At 71.3% G+C, this 16,529-nt stretch overlaps 1 protein-coding gene across 1 annotated transcript in view; it reads left to right on the forward strand.

Annotated features, from left to right (window-relative positions):
- Positions 1 to 6: 6 nt before the first annotated feature.
- The window catches only part of KMT2D (lysine methyltransferase 2D), a 24,298-nt gene continuing 7,775 nt past the window's right edge, over positions 7 to 16,529 (forward strand). The window contains 42 exon segments of the mRNA XM_035308860.1: positions 7 to 139; positions 266 to 392; positions 492 to 611; positions 613 to 722; positions 798 to 904; positions 1,000 to 1,162; positions 1,306 to 1,471; positions 1,585 to 1,699; positions 1,821 to 1,987; positions 2,125 to 2,794; positions 2,796 to 3,087; positions 3,259 to 3,393; positions 3,473 to 4,299; positions 4,524 to 4,637; positions 5,055 to 5,165; positions 5,269 to 5,373; positions 5,603 to 5,784; positions 5,861 to 6,025; positions 6,289 to 6,398; positions 6,489 to 6,533; positions 6,624 to 6,839; positions 6,924 to 7,067; positions 7,163 to 7,279; positions 7,419 to 7,543; positions 7,689 to 7,878; positions 8,134 to 8,208; positions 8,492 to 8,596; positions 8,706 to 8,888; positions 9,205 to 9,289; positions 9,413 to 9,656; positions 9,797 to 9,880; positions 9,966 to 10,016; positions 10,176 to 10,382; positions 10,384 to 11,889; positions 12,147 to 12,320; positions 12,403 to 12,551; positions 12,763 to 14,819; positions 14,992 to 15,115; positions 15,207 to 15,294; positions 15,489 to 15,555; positions 15,678 to 15,910; positions 16,004 to 16,501. Of these exon segments, the coding sequence (XP_035164751.1) occupies positions 91 to 139; positions 266 to 392; positions 492 to 611; positions 613 to 722; positions 798 to 904; positions 1,000 to 1,162; positions 1,306 to 1,471; positions 1,585 to 1,699; positions 1,821 to 1,987; positions 2,125 to 2,794; positions 2,796 to 3,087; positions 3,259 to 3,393; positions 3,473 to 4,299; positions 4,524 to 4,637; positions 5,055 to 5,165; positions 5,269 to 5,373; positions 5,603 to 5,784; positions 5,861 to 6,025; positions 6,289 to 6,398; positions 6,489 to 6,533; positions 6,624 to 6,839; positions 6,924 to 7,067; positions 7,163 to 7,279; positions 7,419 to 7,543; positions 7,689 to 7,878; positions 8,134 to 8,208; positions 8,492 to 8,596; positions 8,706 to 8,888; positions 9,205 to 9,289; positions 9,413 to 9,656; positions 9,797 to 9,880; positions 9,966 to 10,016; positions 10,176 to 10,382; positions 10,384 to 11,889; positions 12,147 to 12,320; positions 12,403 to 12,551; positions 12,763 to 14,819; positions 14,992 to 15,115; positions 15,207 to 15,294; positions 15,489 to 15,555; positions 15,678 to 15,910; positions 16,004 to 16,501 (10,602 nt within the window). The 5' untranslated portion in view covers positions 7 to 90.

A 16,529-nucleotide genomic window follows, 5' to 3' on the forward strand; every position in this document is an offset into this window, starting at 1 on the left:
GGGGGGGGCACCCAAAGGGGTCCAGGGCCCCGCTCACGCCTCTCGCGCTCTTGCAGCCGCGCGCCTCTCCGGAGGGACGCAGGAGGCAGGATGGACGAACAGAAAGCGCCCGGCGAGGACAAGGACGCGGACGCGCCAGGTGAGCGTGGGGCAGGCTGCTTTGGGGGGGGGGGGGGGGGGCCCCCCCCCCCCCCCCACCCACCCAGCCCCCCCCCGGGGTTGGGGGCTCGACCTTTCCATCTGCTGACCCCCGCGATCCCCGCAGCCGACGCGGCCGCGCCCTCGGAGGAGATGGGCAGCGCCGAGGGGGACCCCCTGAAACCCCCCGAAGGAGCCTCCGCGGGGCCGGGGCTGGAGAGCGCGGACACGAGGGGATCTCCCCAGGCCGGCAGGTGAGGACTTGGGGGGGGCTCAGGGGCAGCGTGGAGCCTTTTGGGGGGGGTTGAGGGGGGGGCTTCCGCACGTCCCCGACGCCCTCCGCCCCCTCGCAGCGCGCCAGCCCGCCGCTGCGCCCTCTGCAACTGTGGGGACTGGAGCCTGCACGGGCAGCGGGAGCTGCAGCGCTTCGAGCCGGAGCCCGACTGGTCCGAGCGCCTGGGGGGGGCTCCAACCCCCCGAGGGTCCCGACGAAGCCCCCCGGGAGCTGGAGCCGGCGGGCGATGACCTGGCGCAGGTTGGCTTCTCCGAGCGAGTGTCTGCGGCGCAGCTCTTCGAGCCGACGGGTGAGTGGGGGTCCCCCGGCCCCGTGGGGGTCCCAATCCCGTGGGGTCCCGGTCCATGACGCCCCCTCCCCGCAGGGCACTGCTGGGTTCACCGCTTGTGCGCAGCCTGGTCCGCCGGCGTGGAGCGTGCCGCAGCGGGGCTGGCTGGCGTGGGCAGAGCTGTTTTCTCAGGGATCTCACAGGTGAGCGGCTCCCGGAGGAGGACAGGGGCTAAGGGGGGGGGCACAGCGCGTCCCCCACCCCCAGCCCTGACCCCGTTGAGCTGCTCCCCTTCCAGAAATGTGAACACTGTCGACGGAGGGGGGCCACCATCCCGTGCTGGGCGGCCGGCTGCCCCCGGCTCTACCACTTCCCCTGCGCCGCCGCCAGCGGCTCCTTCCAGTCCATGAAGACTTTGCGGCTCCTGTGTCCCGAGCACGTGGCCGAGGCGGCGCAGATGGGTGCGTGCGGGCCGGGCTGCTGGGTCCTGCTCCCGAGGGGGCACGGAACCAGAACCGGACCTCGGGGCTGGCTGGCTGGGGGTGGCGGGGAGGGGGTTTGCCGGCAACGGGGGGTCCTGACGCCCCCCCGTCTCCCCACGCAGAGGACGCCCGGTGCGTGGTGTGCGACGGGCTGGGCGACGCGCGGGACCTGCTCTTCTGCACCAGCTGCGGGCAGCACTACCACGGCGCCTGCCTGGACATCGCGCTCACGCCCCGCACGCGCTCGGGCTGGCAGTGCCCCGAGTGCAAAGTGTGCCAAACCTGCAGGTGAGCCCGGCTCCCCGCGAGCCACCGGGGGGCGGGGAGGGGGGGACGGACACACACAGGCGGGAGGAGGACGGCGCTCACGTTTTTTCTCACCCCCATCCCGTGCCCCGCAGGCAGCCCGGCGAGGATTCCATGATGCTGGTGTGCGAGGCGTGCGACAAGGGCTACCACACCTTCTGCATGGAGCCGGCCATCGAGGGCGTCCCTGCCGACTCCTGGAAGTGCAAGGTGCGTCCCCCCTACCCCCCCCGCCCCGGGATGGGGCACGCCTTGCCCCTCTTTCTTGGAGGAGCGCCGGGTGGGGGTGCCTGCCCCAGCTCTGATGCGCCTCTGCCCCCCCCCCCCCCAGAACTGCAGGGTGTGCTCGGACTGTGGCCGGCGCCCGCCGGAGCTCGACCCCGGCTGCCAGTGGCACCGGAGCTACTCGGTGTGCGAGGGCTGCCAGCAGCGGCGCGGCGCGGAGGGAGCCTGCGGGGAGCAGGGAGAAGCCCCCCCACCGGACCCCGCGGCCCAGGCGTGAGTTGGGATGCAGGGGGGAGGGGATGCGGGGTGGCTGGGCACCCCCCTTGGAAAAAATGGGAAGCTGCTGGGCTGGGAGGGCTCAGGGGTGGCTGCAGCCCCGTTCCCCTCACCGAGTGCCCCCCCCTGTCCAGGTTGGTGGCCCCCGACCGCAGCGAGCTGGCGGAGGTGCCCGTGCCCCCGGCCGAGGCTGAGCCTGCGGGGAACAACGAGGAGCCGCAGCCCGGGGGGGACCCTGAGGTGGCACCCCCAGGCCATGACGAGTCTCCCCCCGCTGAGCTGCCCCCCGATGAGCCACCTCTTGAGAAGAGCCCCCCCGACGAGCTGCCTCCCGACGAGCCGCCCCTCGAGAAGGTGCCCCCCGAAGTGCTGCCCCTCGAGAAGTCACCCCCCGATGAGCCGCCGCCCCTTGAGAAGCCCCCCCCTGAAGAGCTGCCCCTCGAGAAGTCTCCCCCCAATGAGCTGCCCATCGACGTGCACCCCCCGGAGGAGCCGCCTCCTTCTGTGCTGCCCCCCGACGAGCCCCCGCCTGACGAACTGCCCCTCGAGAGACCTCCCCTTGACGAGGCGCCCCCCACCGAGATGCCCCTTGACGAAGTGCCCCCCAACGAGATGCCCCTTGACGAGGCGCCCCCCGATGAGATGCCCCCCACCCAGATGCCCCTCGCCGTACCACCTCTGGAGGAGCTGCCCCTCGACAAACCTCCGCTGGACAACTCGCCCCCTAACGAGCTGCCCCTGGACAAATCGCCCCCCCACGAGCCACCCCTCGACGAGCCTTCCCCCGTTGAGCAGCCCCCCGACGGGGTGGCCCCCCGGCGAGCCGCCCGTCGATGAGCTGCCCCCCGAGGAGCCACCGCTGGACAAGCGACCCCCCAGCGAGCGGCCCCCCGATGAGCTGCCCCTCGACGAGCAGCCCCCCGACGAGCCGCCCCGCAGCGAGCAGCCCGTTGATGAGCTGCCCCCTAACGAACCGGCCCTCGATGAGCTGCTCCCCGACAAGCCTCCCCTCGATGAGCTACCCCCCCCTGAAGACCTACGCCCCGCCGAGCCGCTCCCCAGCGAGCTGTCCCCCGAGGAAGACCCCAAGCCACCAGGTAAATGGGGACCCCTGCGCCCATCCCGATTTCCATGCCCGTGGGGGTCTCACACCTGGGTCTCTCCCTCAGCCCGTTGCCCGTTCGTGTGCTTTGCTGCCCCGCTGGGGGTGCAGGGGGCGAGGGGACCCCTGTGGCCCCCCTCCCTCACCCCTGCCCCCCATCCCGCAGGTCTCCTCCCCGAGGTGGTAGTGGCAGAGGAAGCGCCTGCCCTGGCCCCGGAGGTGCCCTCCGAAGAGGAGATGGAGCTGGAGCCTGAGCCCTTGCTGCTCCCCGAGACCGCACCTCCGCCCCCTGCTCCCCCAGGTGGGTCTGGGGACACGTGGGGGGGGGGGGTGTCTCTGCTGCAGGCTATGTCACTGTCCCCTTCTCTGTACCCCCCCAGATCTCTGTGCCGTGTCACCCGCTCGCCCCCCAGACCCCTCGCCCCACGCCCAGGAGGACGAGGTGCCCGAGCCCCCCAGCAGCCCCGGCACTGCCATGGACACGGAGCCCCCTGGCTCCCCGCCGCCCCCCCTGGGCTCCCCCACCTGCACCCCGGCCCCTGCTGAGCCCCCTGAGGAAGAGGAGATGGAGACGGGCGGTGGTGAGGGGAGCTCACCGAGCAGCCCCCCTGGAGACGGCCCCCACATCAGCCCGGCCCCAGAACTAGGACCCTTCCCGGGCCTGCCTGAGGAAGAGGAGGAAGAGGAAGAAGAAGCACCGAGACTGGAGCGGGAGGGCACCAGCGGGAGCTCCCCACCCCTGAGCGAGGAGGACGGGCTGGAGGAAGGCCGGGCGGGGGGGGACCCTGAATCCAAGGGGTCCCCCCTGCTCCTGGAACCGGAGGAGTTGGGCCCCGAGACCCCCATGGAAGTGTGCCCGGCTGGGGAGAAGCTGCTGGAACGCGGCGACGAGGGGGGCCCCGAGCCCCCCGCCCTGCGCCCCCGGCCCGATATCCTCAATGAGATCTCCAACCTGAGCCAGGGGGACACGAGCAGCAGCTTCCCCGGCTCGGAGCCGCTGCTGGGCTCGCCGGACCCCGAAGGCGGGGGCTCGCTGTCCCTCGAGCTGGGGCTGGCCTCGGCCGACGCCAGCCTGCAGAAGGAGGACGCCGGGTCGCTGCCGCTGGGCGCCGAGACCGACGACTCGCTGCTCTTCGAGCCGGCCGCCAAAGGGGACGGGGACAAGAGCCGGCGGCGCAGCTCCCCGGGGCGCTCCCGTGTCAAGCAGGTATGGGGGGGGGGGGATGACACCCCGCCACCCACCCCGCTGGAGCCGTGCCCCCCTTCCCCGGGCTGCCCCGAGTAGGCGAGGGCCGCGTGCGCGCGATGGGGTGGGACGGGGGCTGAGCCCCTCTGCCCCAGCTGGGATGCTCGTGGGGGGGGGGGGGGGGTCTGGCCGGGGCGCCCCCCGCTTGCCGTAACCCCCCCCCCCCCCTCTCCCCTTGGCCCTAGGGTCGCAGCAGCAGCTTCCCCGGGCGGAGGCGCCCCCGAGGTGGGTCCCACGGGGGCCGGGGCCGGGGCCGTGCGCGCCTGAAGTCGACCACCTCGTCTGTTGACACCCTAGCAGTAAGGCTGGGCTGGGGCAGAGGGGGGGGGGGTCCGGGGGGGTCCCCGAGCTGCTAGGTGGCAGGGCCGAGAGCCGAGAGTCCCCCTCCGTCCCTATCCCCAGCACCCCAACCCCTTGGAAAGCTTCGGGAACCCAGGCCGATGGGCGGGCAGGGGTCCCGGGGAAGGCCTGGGGGGGCTGCCTGGGGCTGCGCTGCGGGGCTGGGGGCTTCACCCCCCCGGTGTTGGGTTGGTGTGGAGCTGGCTGCTGGGGAGGGGCTGGCTTGCAGGGGGCTGCTGCTCTCGGATGTTCTTGCGGACCCCGTTTTAGCACCAGGCTGTGGCCAGCGCTCCCCAAGCCGCGTGGAAAGCTGGGGGGCCCTGACCCCGAGCCCCCCGCTTTGCCCCTTTCCCTGAGCCCCCCCGCTCTACCCGCAGCTCGCCGACGTGGAGAGCTCGCCCAGCAAGGAGGAAGACGAGGACGACGACGACACGATGCAAAACACGGTCGTCCTCTTCTCCAACACCGACAAGTTTGTGCTCATGCAGGTAACCGGGGCGCTGCGGGACGAGTGCCTGTCCCTGTCCCGTCCCCCCCCCCCATCCGTGTCCCCCCCTCACCCCGGCTCCTCTCACGGCCCCTCTCCCCCAGGACATGTGCGTGGTGTGCGGCAGCTTCGGGCGCGGGGCCGAGGGGCACCTCCTGGCCTGCTCCCAGTGTTCCCAGTGCTACCACCCCTACTGTGTCAACAGCAAGGTGAGGAAGGCTGCGCCCCCCCGTGCCAGGCTGCGCCCCCCACGCCAGGCTGCCCCCCTTGTGGGGCTCAGGCTGGGAGCTTTTGGGGCGTGCGCACGGGACGGCGCTGGGCACGTCCACGTGGATGTGTTGCCCCGTGCTTTGGGGCGTCCCCTGTGGCTGTGCCACCCCCCCCCCCGGGACCCCCGTGGCTGTGCCAAGGCTCACGTGGCCCCCCTGCCGCCCCCAGATCACGAAGGTGATGCTGCTGAAGGGCTGGCGCTGCGTGGAGTGCATCGTCTGCGAGGTGTGCGGCAAAGCCTCCGACCCCTCCCGGCTCCTGCTCTGCGACGACTGCGACATCAGCTACCACACGTACTGCCTGGACCCGCCGCTGCAGACCGTGCCCAAGGGGGGCTGGAAGTGCAAGTGGTGCGTGGGGGTCCCAGGGGAACCCTCAGGGGGGGCGGTGAGGGGTCAGCGCTGAGCCCTCTGCCCCCCCTCCCAGGTGCGTGTGCTGCGTGCAGTGCGGGGCGGCTTCCCCCGGCTTCCACTGCGAGTGGCAGAACAACTACACGCACTGCGCGCCCTGCGCCAGCCTCGTCGTCTGCCCCTTCTGCCGCGAGAAGTACGTGGAGGACGACCTGCTCATCCAGTGCCGGCACTGCGATCGGTGAGCCCCAGGGCTGGGGGGTGGGCTGCAGCCCCCTCGGTCGCCGCACGCGCCGAGGGCTCGCGGTGGGGCTTGGGTTCCGCGCGCCTCTGCCCAATTTTGGTCCCATCCCCAAGATTTCTGCTCTTGGGGTGTTTTTGGGTTCCGCGTGGGGTGGCAGGCCCTGCTCAGGATCTTCCTGCCGGGGGCAGCTTGGGGTTTTGCGGATCTGGTGTTTTTGTGGGGTGGCCGGGGCACGTGATGGGTCCCCCCGCTCTCCGCAGGTGGCTGCACGCGGCGTGCGACAGCCTCTTCACGGAGGAGGAGGTGGAGCAGGCGGCAGATGAAGGCTTCGACTGCAGCGCCTGCCAGCCCTACGTGGTCAAACCAGCCGGTGAGCACCCGGGGAGGGGGCCTCCGTGGGCGTTGGGGGGCCTCCGTGGGCGTTGGGGGCCTCACCTCCGTGCCTGCTTTCCCCCTGCAGTGCCCGCGCCTCCCTCGGAGATCTCCGCGAAGGCCAAGGAGCCAGGTACGCGCGGTGCCGCCCTCGGTGCTGCCGGTTCCCCGGGGACCTTCCCGGCGCCGGTCACGCACCCAGTGCCCGGTTCCGTCCCCGCAGAGCCCCAGTATTTCCGCTTCGAGGGCGTGTGGCTGACGGAGACGGGCATGGCGGTGCTGCGCAACCTCTCCATGTCGCCCCTGCACAAGCGGCGGCAGCGCAAGGCGCGCCTGGGCGCCCTGAACGGGGAAGGGGGGCTGGAGGGGGGAGACCCCCTGGGCCCCGATGACAAGAAGGACGGCGACCTGGACGCCGACGAGCTGCTCAAGGCCGAAGGTGAGTTTTTTTTTGGGGGGAGGGAGTGAGCCCTGGAAGGGGACTGCTGGTGGGGCCCTGCTGACGCCGCTCCCCTTTTGGCAGTGGGGGTCGAGCACATGGAGTGTGAAATCAAACTGGAGGCGCTGGCCAGCCCCGACCGGGACGTGGGGGCCGATGTGGACTCGGGGAAGGGGCTGGAGGACCCGGACGAGTGCAAGAAGAGGAAGCGCAAGCCCTACCGGCCGGGTGAGTGCTGTCCGTGGCCGCCACCCCTGCGGCCGGGCTGCCCTGGAGCTGCCGTGACCCCCCTCCCCACACCTCCTGCTTTGCCCCCCCCCCAGGCATTGGCGGCTTCATGGTGCGACAGCGCAAGTCCCACACCCGCCTGAAGAAGGTCCCGGCGGTGCTGGCTGAAGTGGGGCGCGAGGGGCTGAGCGCCGAGGGGCACCCGGAGGACGGTAGGGACCCGCAGAGCCCCTTCCCCGTGTCCCTGTCCCACCTGGGTGTCCCCAGGGGACAGAGCCGAGCCCTTCCTGCGGCACGAGGGCAGCCCCCAGCTCCTTCGTGGAGAGGAATTAACGGGGCTGCCGTTTGCAGGGACTCCCGGGGACCTCCCCGCCGAGGGCGGCCTGGATCCAGGCTCGGCAGAGGGGGACGAGAAGAAGAAGCGGCGGGGGCGGAAGAAGAGCAAGCTGGAGGACATGTTCCCCCCATACCTGCAGGTGGGATGGCGAGGGGACGGGGGCGAAGGAGTTGGGGGGGGGGGGGGGAGGACACCGTGCTGGGTGGGGTGGGGGTGAGGGATTAGCAGAGGGGACCTGGTGGCACCAACTTCTCCTCCTCCTCCTCCTCCTCTTCCTTCATCAGGAGGCGTTTTTCGGGAAGGCGCTGATGGACCTGAGCAGGAAGGCGCTGCTGGCGGCGGGCGGCGTGGGGGACGGCGCCGCGCGCCCCTCCCTGGGCCAGGGCGCCCCCCGGCACAAGGGGGACCCCAGTGTGGCCGGGGCGCTGCAGGGAGCCCCCCCCGACAGGAGGGATCCCCCTGTGCACCCCAGAGGTGAGCAGGGAGCGGCAGGAACCCCAGCCCCGGTGGTGGGGGTGTTATGGGGGGGGTAACTGGGGTGCAGGGACCCGCTGCAGGCACCGGGGAGGGGTCAGGGGATGGCGAGGTGTGGGTTGAGGGGGCACCAGGAGGGTCGGGGGACAATAAGGTGTGGGTCGGGGGGCTTAGGGGACACCAGGGGGGTCGGGGGACACCGGGGGGGTGTCCCTACCAGGCAGCCCGGCCCTCCTGAAGCCTGGTGCTTGGCAGGGGACGACAGCACCGATGGCAGTGCCACAGCCCCCGATGACGATGGCAAGGACGACGCAAAGGCTGAGGACCTGGGTGAGCCCTGGGACCCCCCCGGGACCCCCTTGCCCCCCCCCCCCCCCCCCCCCCCCCCTGCCTGAGGCTCGTTAGGAGCCTCCCGAGGCCTTCGAGGGGTGGCCTAGAGCTCTAGGCGGGGCACAAAGTAGTGCCCCCGGGTGGGGCAGCGCTCTGCGTGCCCTGGAGGTCTGGGGGCTGCTGTCTGCCCTGTGGGGCTGGGGGCTGCAGTGGTGGGGGGGGGGGGTTCTGGGGAGGTTCCAGGACTGGCTGCCGAAAACATCGGGCTCACTGCTCCCTGCAGGGACCGACGACCCCAAGAACTCCCCAGACCCCGGGGACGCCGAGAAGCCGGCCACCCCCGGGGAGGGCGCTCTGAGCTCCGACCTTGACAAGATCCCCACGGAAGGTGAGGACCCCCCCGGTCACCGGTGGAGGGGCAGGGGACCGGGGTGCCCCCTCCATTTCCTTCCCCAGCTCGCAGCGGTGGGGCTCAGCTCCCCCTTGTCCTCCCGCAGAGCTGCCCAAGATGGAGAGCAAGGACGTGCAGCAGCTCTTCAAGGACGTGCTGGGCTCGGCCGAGCGCGCGGAGCAGCCCCTGAACTGCGTGGCGGCGGGGATGGAGGCCGGGGGCGCGGGGCAGGACCCCAGCCGGGCGCAGCGGCCGTTCCTGCCGGGAGACCTCCAGCTGCCGGGGCAGGGTGGGTGGAAGCAGCAGAGCCCCGAGCCCCGGGGAAGTCCCGGTGGGTGCAGGAGGGGGGCAGTTCCCTCCCTTTGCCTTGGGAAAGCTGCCGTGCCGCGTCTTCCTCCTCGCTTTGTTCCTTGAACGGGAGCAGTGGCTGTGGGCCAGCAAGGGTTCAGGCTCCTGGGGTCTTCCTCGCTGCTCTGGGAAGGGACGCATAAGCTTTTTGGGGGGGGGGATGCATGGGGAGGGGGAGGTCTTGCACTGCTAAAGGCTGATCAAGTGGGCTCGAGGCCGCGCTCTGCCCGCCGTGTGACCCTCTCCTTCTCTTGCAGGGAGCGTTTCTCTGGGCTCGCTCTCCGGAGCTGTCTCCTTGGAGTCGTATTCGGGAGTCTGCCAGTCCCCGTTCCTCGATAACCGGTGAGTGGGTGGCTGGGGGAGGCTGAGGTTGGCTCCTCAAGCAGAACCTGACCGCCCAGGGGCCCCCTTCTCCCTGTGCCCTGCCTGCCTGTGACGCCCTGTCGTCGTCCCCCCTCCCTGCAGGGAGCGGAGCGGCTTCTTCAGCCCAGATCACTGCGAACCCGAGAGCCCCTGGGCCAGCAGCTCGGCCACCACCACCCCCTCGACCCCCACGACGCCCACGACGGAGGGCGAGGGCGACGGGCTGTCCTACAACCAGCGCAGCCTGCAGCGCTGGGAGAAGGACGAGGAGCTCGGCGAGCTCTCCACCATCTCCCCCGTGCTCTACGCCAACATGAACTTCCCCAACCTCAAGCAGGATTATCCAGGTAGGGCTCTGGAGGGGCTTTGGGGGCCAGGGGGAGGGCGGATGGAGTTGCTGCCTGGATAAGGGGGAGCCCAGGGTTCTGGGTGGGCTCGTCGGGCTAACGCTGACTTTCTCCTCCTCTCGTGCCCTCTGCTGCTACCGGACTCCCAGACTGGTCGAGCCGCTGCAAGCAGATCATGAAGCTCTGGAGGAAGGTCCCCGCCACGGACAAAGCCCCCTATTTGGTGAGTTCTGGGGGACCAAGGGGTGGGTGGGGGGGCGTGGGGGCTCCCCGGGGCTGCGAGTCAGCTGCCTTCGTGTTTTCGTTAGCAAAAGGCCAAAGATAACCGGGCGGCTCATCGCATCAACAAGGTGCAGAAGGTACGTGCTGGGGCGAGAGGTGCCCGGCGGCCCTGTCCTAGCCCTTGGGGGGGGGGGGACCTGGCGCCCCCCTCCTGCCCCGTTAGCCCCTTCCCCAGCCCGCAGGGAGGGTCGGCGTGCTGCGTCCCCACGGCCCTGACGGCCGGGCTCTCTCTGCAGCAGGCCGAGAGCCAGATCAACAAGCAGACCAAAGGGGAGGGACTGCGCAAGCCGGAGAGGCCCTCGCTGCACCTGCGGATCCCGGTGCCGCCGGGGACACAGCCCGTCTACATCGGCAGCCCACCCGCCACGGGCGAGGGCTTCCTGAAGCCCCCCTCGGGGGCCGCCGGGGGGCCGGAATCGCCCAGCGAGCTCTTCCTCAAGCTCCCCCCCCCAGTCCCCTGCCCAAGTGCCTTCGCACGACCCCTACGGCGCGGTGCCCGCCTATGCGCTGGAGCCCCGCTTCCCCTCGCCCCTGGGCCAGAGCCCCACGGCGGGCGCTGCCTTCCAGCCCTTCCCCGGCCAGCCCCTCGCCGGTCCCCGCACTCTCCCCGGCTCCCAGCCCCCCGACTTCCACCCCACGCCCCCCGGTACCCCTCGGCACCAGCCCGGCACCCCCGACCCCTTCCTGAAGCCCCGGTGCCCCTCCTTGGACAACCTCTCGGTGCCGGGGAGCCCCAGCGCCCGCCCTCCCGAGGCCCTGCTCTCACCCCTGCCTTTCGGGGAGCAGAAGAAAGGCCTGGAGGTAAAGAAGGAAGAGGGAGGGGGGAGCCTGGGGGTCTGCTCGCCCGGCTACGCGCCCACCATGGGCTATGGGGACTCCCCGGGCGGCCCCCACCTCTCCGCTGCGGAGCTGAAGGCGGCCGACGTCTTCAAAGCCCCCATGACCCCGCGGGTTTCTCAGGTAGAGCCGCAGAGCCCGGGGCTGGGGCACCGCCCCCCCGACCCCCATCCCTTGGCCCCCTCGCCCCCCAACCACCCCGACCTCTACCGCCAGTCGCCCTACCCCGACCCCTACGCGCAGCCCCCGCTGACCCCCCGGCCGCAGCCCCCTCCCGAGGCCTGCTGCGCCCTCCCGCCGCGCTCCCTGCCCTCCGAGCCCTTCTCCCGCGTCCCCGCCAGCCCCCAGTCCCAGTCCAGCTCCCAGTCCCCCCTCACACCCCGGCCGCTCTCCAACGAAGCCTTCTGCCAGTCGCCCGTCACCCCTCGCTTCCAGTCCCCGGACCCTTACTCCCAGCCCCCCTCCCGGCCCCAATCCCGGGACCCCTTCACCCCCCTGCACAAACCGCCCCGGCCCCAAATGCCGGAGCCGGGCTTCAAGTCGGTGCCCCTCTCGCACAGCCCCGCGGCCGGCGGGGGTTTTGGGACCACCCCAGCGGGCGAGCCCCACACCAAGGTGCCGGGTGGGCAGCAGCAGCATCCCCCCTTCGCCCGTTCCCCCGGCGCCAGCGTCTTCCCGGGCAGCCAGCCCCCCATGCGCTTCACCTTCCCCCCGGCCGTCTCGGAGCCGCTCAAGGGTTCCCCGTCCCACCAGCCCCACGGGATCAACAGCCATTTTGTCCCCGGCAAGCCCCAGAGCTCAGCCTACGCCTCGTCCCCCGGCTTCCACCAGGCTGGCAGCCCCCTGGGGCCGGGCACCGGGGCTGCCGACACCACCTACAGCCTCTCGCCCCTCCGGCCGCCCTCGGTGCTGCCCCAGCAGCCCCCAGCGCCCCCCCAGCAGCCGGATGCCACCATCGCCTTCCTGCCCCGAGCCGCCCTGGGGGCTGACAAGAGGGAGGAGGCGGCTGCGGGGCTCACGGCACCCCCAAACCGGGACCTGGCCGAGCTGCCCGGTGGCCAGGACGGGGCCATGGCCACCATGAGTCAGTCGGAGCTGGAGAAGCAGAGGCAGGTGAGGGCTCGCCGGGGGTCGCGTGGGATCCGGCTGGGTTTGGGATGGGCTGCGAGGGAGGACCGTGGGGCGTCGCAGTTGGTAACGGGATCAAAGAGCCCAGCTCCACGTCTGTTACCCCTCCGGAGCTGCGAAGGGAACACTGGCACCGGGCTGGGGGGCAGCAGCCAAAGCTCTGCACCGGTTTGTCTCCGGCTTGGGGCCAGCGGGGTCTTGCTTTGCGCCTGTGCCGGCTCCTAACGCTCTGCTTCTCCCAGCGCCAGCGGCTCCGCGAGCTGCTCATCCGCCAGCAGATCCAGCGCAACAGCCTGCGGCAGGAGAAGGAGAGCGCGGCGGCCGCTGCCACCCCCTCGCCCGCGAGCTGGGCCCCCGAGGCCGGCAGCCAGAGCTTTGAGCTGAGCCGCGGCATGGCCGCCTACCAGCCGGCACAGGTAAGGGGGCACGGGGACACGGCCCGGCTCGGGGTTCGGGGTGGACTGACAGCCATGGTGACGTTGTGCCCTTTTCTTTTAGGATAAGGGTCTTTTGGGGTCGCTGGCCACCGCGGCCGGCAGTGGGAAGATGCCCGGCTCGGTCATGGTGCAGGCGGCGTTCGCGCAGGATGAGCGGCTCTCCCGGCCCCCGCCGGCCGCCACCCCGGCTGCCCTGGACATGAACGGGAGGTGAGCACCCCGCACGTGGGTCAGAAATAAGCAGGCTGAGGGCTGTGTGCCCCCCCAGCTCCTGCTCGCGGGACCCTCTCTGGAGGGAAGGGGTAGCTGTGCGTCCGCAGGGTGCGGCTGGAGGGGATGGGGACACCGTGGGGTGCCCCGTGCACGGTGGGTCGGGGCTGGAGCATTGCCGAGCTGCCCCTGACCCTGCGGTGTCTTGCAGGGCGGCAGTGGGGCCCCCCCAGGCCTTTTACCCTCGCGGGGTCTTCCCGGCGCCGTCCCCGCAGCAGCACCTCTGGCAGCAGCAGCAGCAGCAGGCAGCCGCGGCCCTGCGGCTCCCCGTCACCTCCCGCTTCGCCCCCCCAGCCGCTGGCACCCCCGTGGGCAGCCTGGGCGCCCGCCTGCCAGCGCCCGCCGAGCCGGTGCCCGCTTCACCCGGCACCCTGGGCGCACCCTTCATCGAGCTGCGGCACAACGTGCAGAAGGGGCCTGGGGGGGTCGTGGGCTCCCCCTTCGCTCCCCAGGCTCCCCGACCTCGCTTTTTCCTGCCCGGGGAGGAGGGCGCCCCGCAGCCCCTCTGCGCCCCCACCATGCCCATGCAGGCACTCCCCGCCCCGGCGCTGCAGCCCCAGAAGATGCCGGTGCCTCTGCCGCCCGCCTCGCCGCAAGGCGCCGAGATGAGCAACAGCCACCACCAGCTGCACGCCAAAGCGGTGCCCCCCGTGCCGCTGCCCGCCCCCAGCCTGGAGCTGCAGCACGTCCCCCCGCGCCCGCTCTCCTCCAGCTCTGCCCTGCGCCCCGAGGGTCCCAAGGAAGGCCCCGCACCGGCTCCAGCCCCGGGCAAGAGCCAGCTGAGCCTGGAGGGCGGACGGCTGCCCTGCGAGGTGCCGGTGGAGCCCGATTTGGACGACGACTTCGGCTCCCACAAGGACCTGGAAGACGACGACGATTTGGCAAATCTGAGCCTGGATCCGGACGTGGCCAAAGGGGACGATGACTTGGGCAACCTGGACAGCCTGGAGACGGCGGACCCCCACCTGGACGATCTGCTGAACGGCGACGAGTTCGACCTGCTGGCCTACACCGACCCTGAGCTGGACACGGGCGACAAGAAGGACATCTTCAACGAGCACCTGCGCCTGGTTGAGTCGGCCAACGAGAAGGCTGAGCGTGAGGCCCAGCTCAAGACCGAGCCAGCGGGACCCAGCTTGAAGCTCCCCGATCCTGGCGACGGCAAAGACCCGGCCCCGTCGGCGGAGAACCAGGAGGTGCCCAAGGAAGGGCTGGTGCCGGGGGTGGGCTTGGGGCCCGCTCCCTGCCCGCCTGGCACCGCGCTGGCGCCCGAGCCAGCCTTCAAGGCGCAGGGTTTGGAGGCGAAGGCACTGCCCACCGACGTCAAGCCCAAGCTGGAGGAAGGCTGCCTGAAGACATCACCCTGCCAGTTCACCACCGGTGGCCCCGAGCGGCTCCCAGTCCCCGTCAAGTCGGAGGCCCTGCAGAGCACGGATAAGATCTCTGCCTCTTTGGGGCTGACCCTCAAGCCCGGCCAGAACCTCCTGAGCCCCGGCGCCGGCCCTGCTCGCCTCGGCTTGACTCACTTCCCAAACAGCGGCTCTGTGCTGGAGAAGGACCCTTACGCTGGCCCTGGCCGCGGGCTGGCCCCTGCCCAGCTGGGCAGCCAGAGCAATCCTCTGCTGGAGAAGTTTGAGCTTGACAGCAGGGCGCTGGGCTTGGGCAGCGCCCGGCACTCACCAGCCGATGATCTGGACAAAATGGAGAGCTCGCTGGTGGCCAGCGAGCTGCCGCTGCTCATCGAGGACCTGCTGGAGCACGAGAAGAAGGAGCTGCAGAAGAAGCAGCAGATGTCAGCCCACCTGCCCCGGGGCACCCCGCACCTCCCGGCCCCAGGGCACCCCATGCTGCACGCAACGGCGGCTGGGCAGCCCCTGGAGGCGCAGCCGCCCCGCCTGGGCACCCCGCAGCCCCCCCTCCAGCTGGGGATGGTGGCCAGACCGCAGCTTATGCCACCGCAGCCCCCCCGGCTCGGCACTCCCCAGCAGGGCCCGGCGCTGGCCCCCCACATGGGCATGGCTCCGGGGCAGCCCCACGTCCTGGCAGCCCCGCACGGAGTGCAGGTGGCCCTGACGCAGCCGCAGCAGAGCCAGCAGCAGGTGCTCGTGCAGAAGCCGATGGCCGGGGTGCAGCCGCCGGCCCTGGGCCTGAAGCCCCCCCAGCTCGTCATGCAGCAGCAGTTGGCCAACAGCTTCTTCCCAGACACAGGTAGGGGCATCGCCTTCGCCGCAGCCGGAATCCGGCTCCGGCAGCTGCTTGGGGCCGTCCTGGAGGCAGCTGGGGTGGTTGGGTTGTCTTTGGGGGGGGGCACACGGGGCTCTCGTGGGTCGGGGATGCGGTGCGGCAGAGGGCGAGTTCCTTCCCAACTCTCTTCCCGCAGACCTGGACAAGTTTGCTGCCGAGGACATCATGGACCCCATTGCCAAGGCGAAGATGGTGGCGCTGAAAGGCATCAAGAAGGTGATGGCCCAGGGCAGCATCGGGGTGGCCCCGGGCATGAACAGGTAAGGGAAGGGGCACGGCGGGCAGCGGTGCACAGGGTGGGCGAGGGCGCATCAGCCTCGGCTCATCCCTTCTCCCTGCGCCTCCCCAAAGGCAACAAGTTTCCCTGCTGGCTCAGCGGCTCTCGGGAGGCCCGGCCGTGTCGGAGATGCAGAACCACATGCTGGCAGGGAGCGGGCAGGTGAGCAGGGGGCATGGGGGGGACGGGTCCCCCTCCCAGGGCTGCTTGGCTGAGGGGTAGGGTCCCCGCTGGGCAGGAGGCTGGGCATGGGGTAGGGTCCCCGCTGGGCATGGTCCCCTGGGGAGCTGTAGGGGGAGGCGGGGACACCGAGGAGGGGGCACGGCACACGTCGCCAACACTCCCCTCTGTGCCAGGAGCGGAGCGGCACCGACCCAACGCAGGCTCGCCCCAACCCCCCCACCTTCGCACAAGGCGTCATCAGTGAGTACCGAAATGGCACGGGGCGGGGGGCAAGGCCTCATCCTGCCAGCGCAGGCTGGGCTGAGCTGGGCTCCGGTGCTGGGGAGACCCTGCTGAGCCGAGCCCTCTCCCCGCTCCCGCAGACGAGGCCGACCAGCGGCAGTACGAGGAGTGGCTCTTCCACACGCAGCAGCTCCTGCAGATGCAGCTGAAGGTGCTGGAGGAGCAGATCGGGGCGCACCGCAAGTCGCGCAAGGCGCTCTGCGCCAAGCAGCGCACCGCCAAGAAGGCCGGCCGGGAGTTCCCCGAGGCCGACGCCGAGAAGCTGAAGCTGGTTACGGAGCAGCAGAGCAAGATCCAGAAGCAGCTGGACCAGGTAGGGCTCCTCGGGCGGGCGGGCTCCCCGTCTTTTTGTGGGGTGCCCCGGTGCTAACGCCCCCTGTTTCCCCCCCACACACACCTCCCGCAGGTGCGGAAGCAGCAGAAGGAGCACACCAACCTCATGGCCGAGTACCGCAACAAGCAGCAGCAGCACCAGCACCAAGCCTCGGCCGTCATGGCCCTGAGCCCTTCGCAGAGCCCCCGCCTCATGTCCAAGCTCCCCGGGCAGCTCCTCTCGGCGCACGGCGTCCAGCAGCCGCCGGGGGCCGTGGTGGGTGCCCAAGGCCTTGGCCAGCAGCCGGGGCAGCCTGGGGGGCTGCGCCTGCCCCAGGGCGGCGTGTCCATGGCCGTGCAGCAGGGCCTGTCCTTCATGGGCCAGCAGGCGGTGGGGAACGCCCCGGTGCCCGGCACCTCCAACACTTTCTTCCCCGGGAACCCTGCGCTCCGCGGGCTGGCCGCCGACAGCCGTCTGATGCAGGAGAGGCAGCTTCAGAGGATGCAGCTGGCCCAGAAACTGCAGCAGCAGCAGAATATGCTGGGGCAGGTGTCCCTGCAGCAGCAGCAACAGGGTGTGATGGGACAGGCGGCGATGCAGCAGCCGGGTGTGATGGGAC

Source organism: Oxyura jamaicensis, chromosome 33 (assembly GCF_011077185.1).
Source record: "Oxyura jamaicensis isolate SHBP4307 breed ruddy duck chromosome 33, BPBGC_Ojam_1.0, whole genome shotgun sequence".
NCBI classification, from domain to species: domain Eukaryota; kingdom Metazoa; phylum Chordata; class Aves; order Anseriformes; family Anatidae; genus Oxyura; species Oxyura jamaicensis.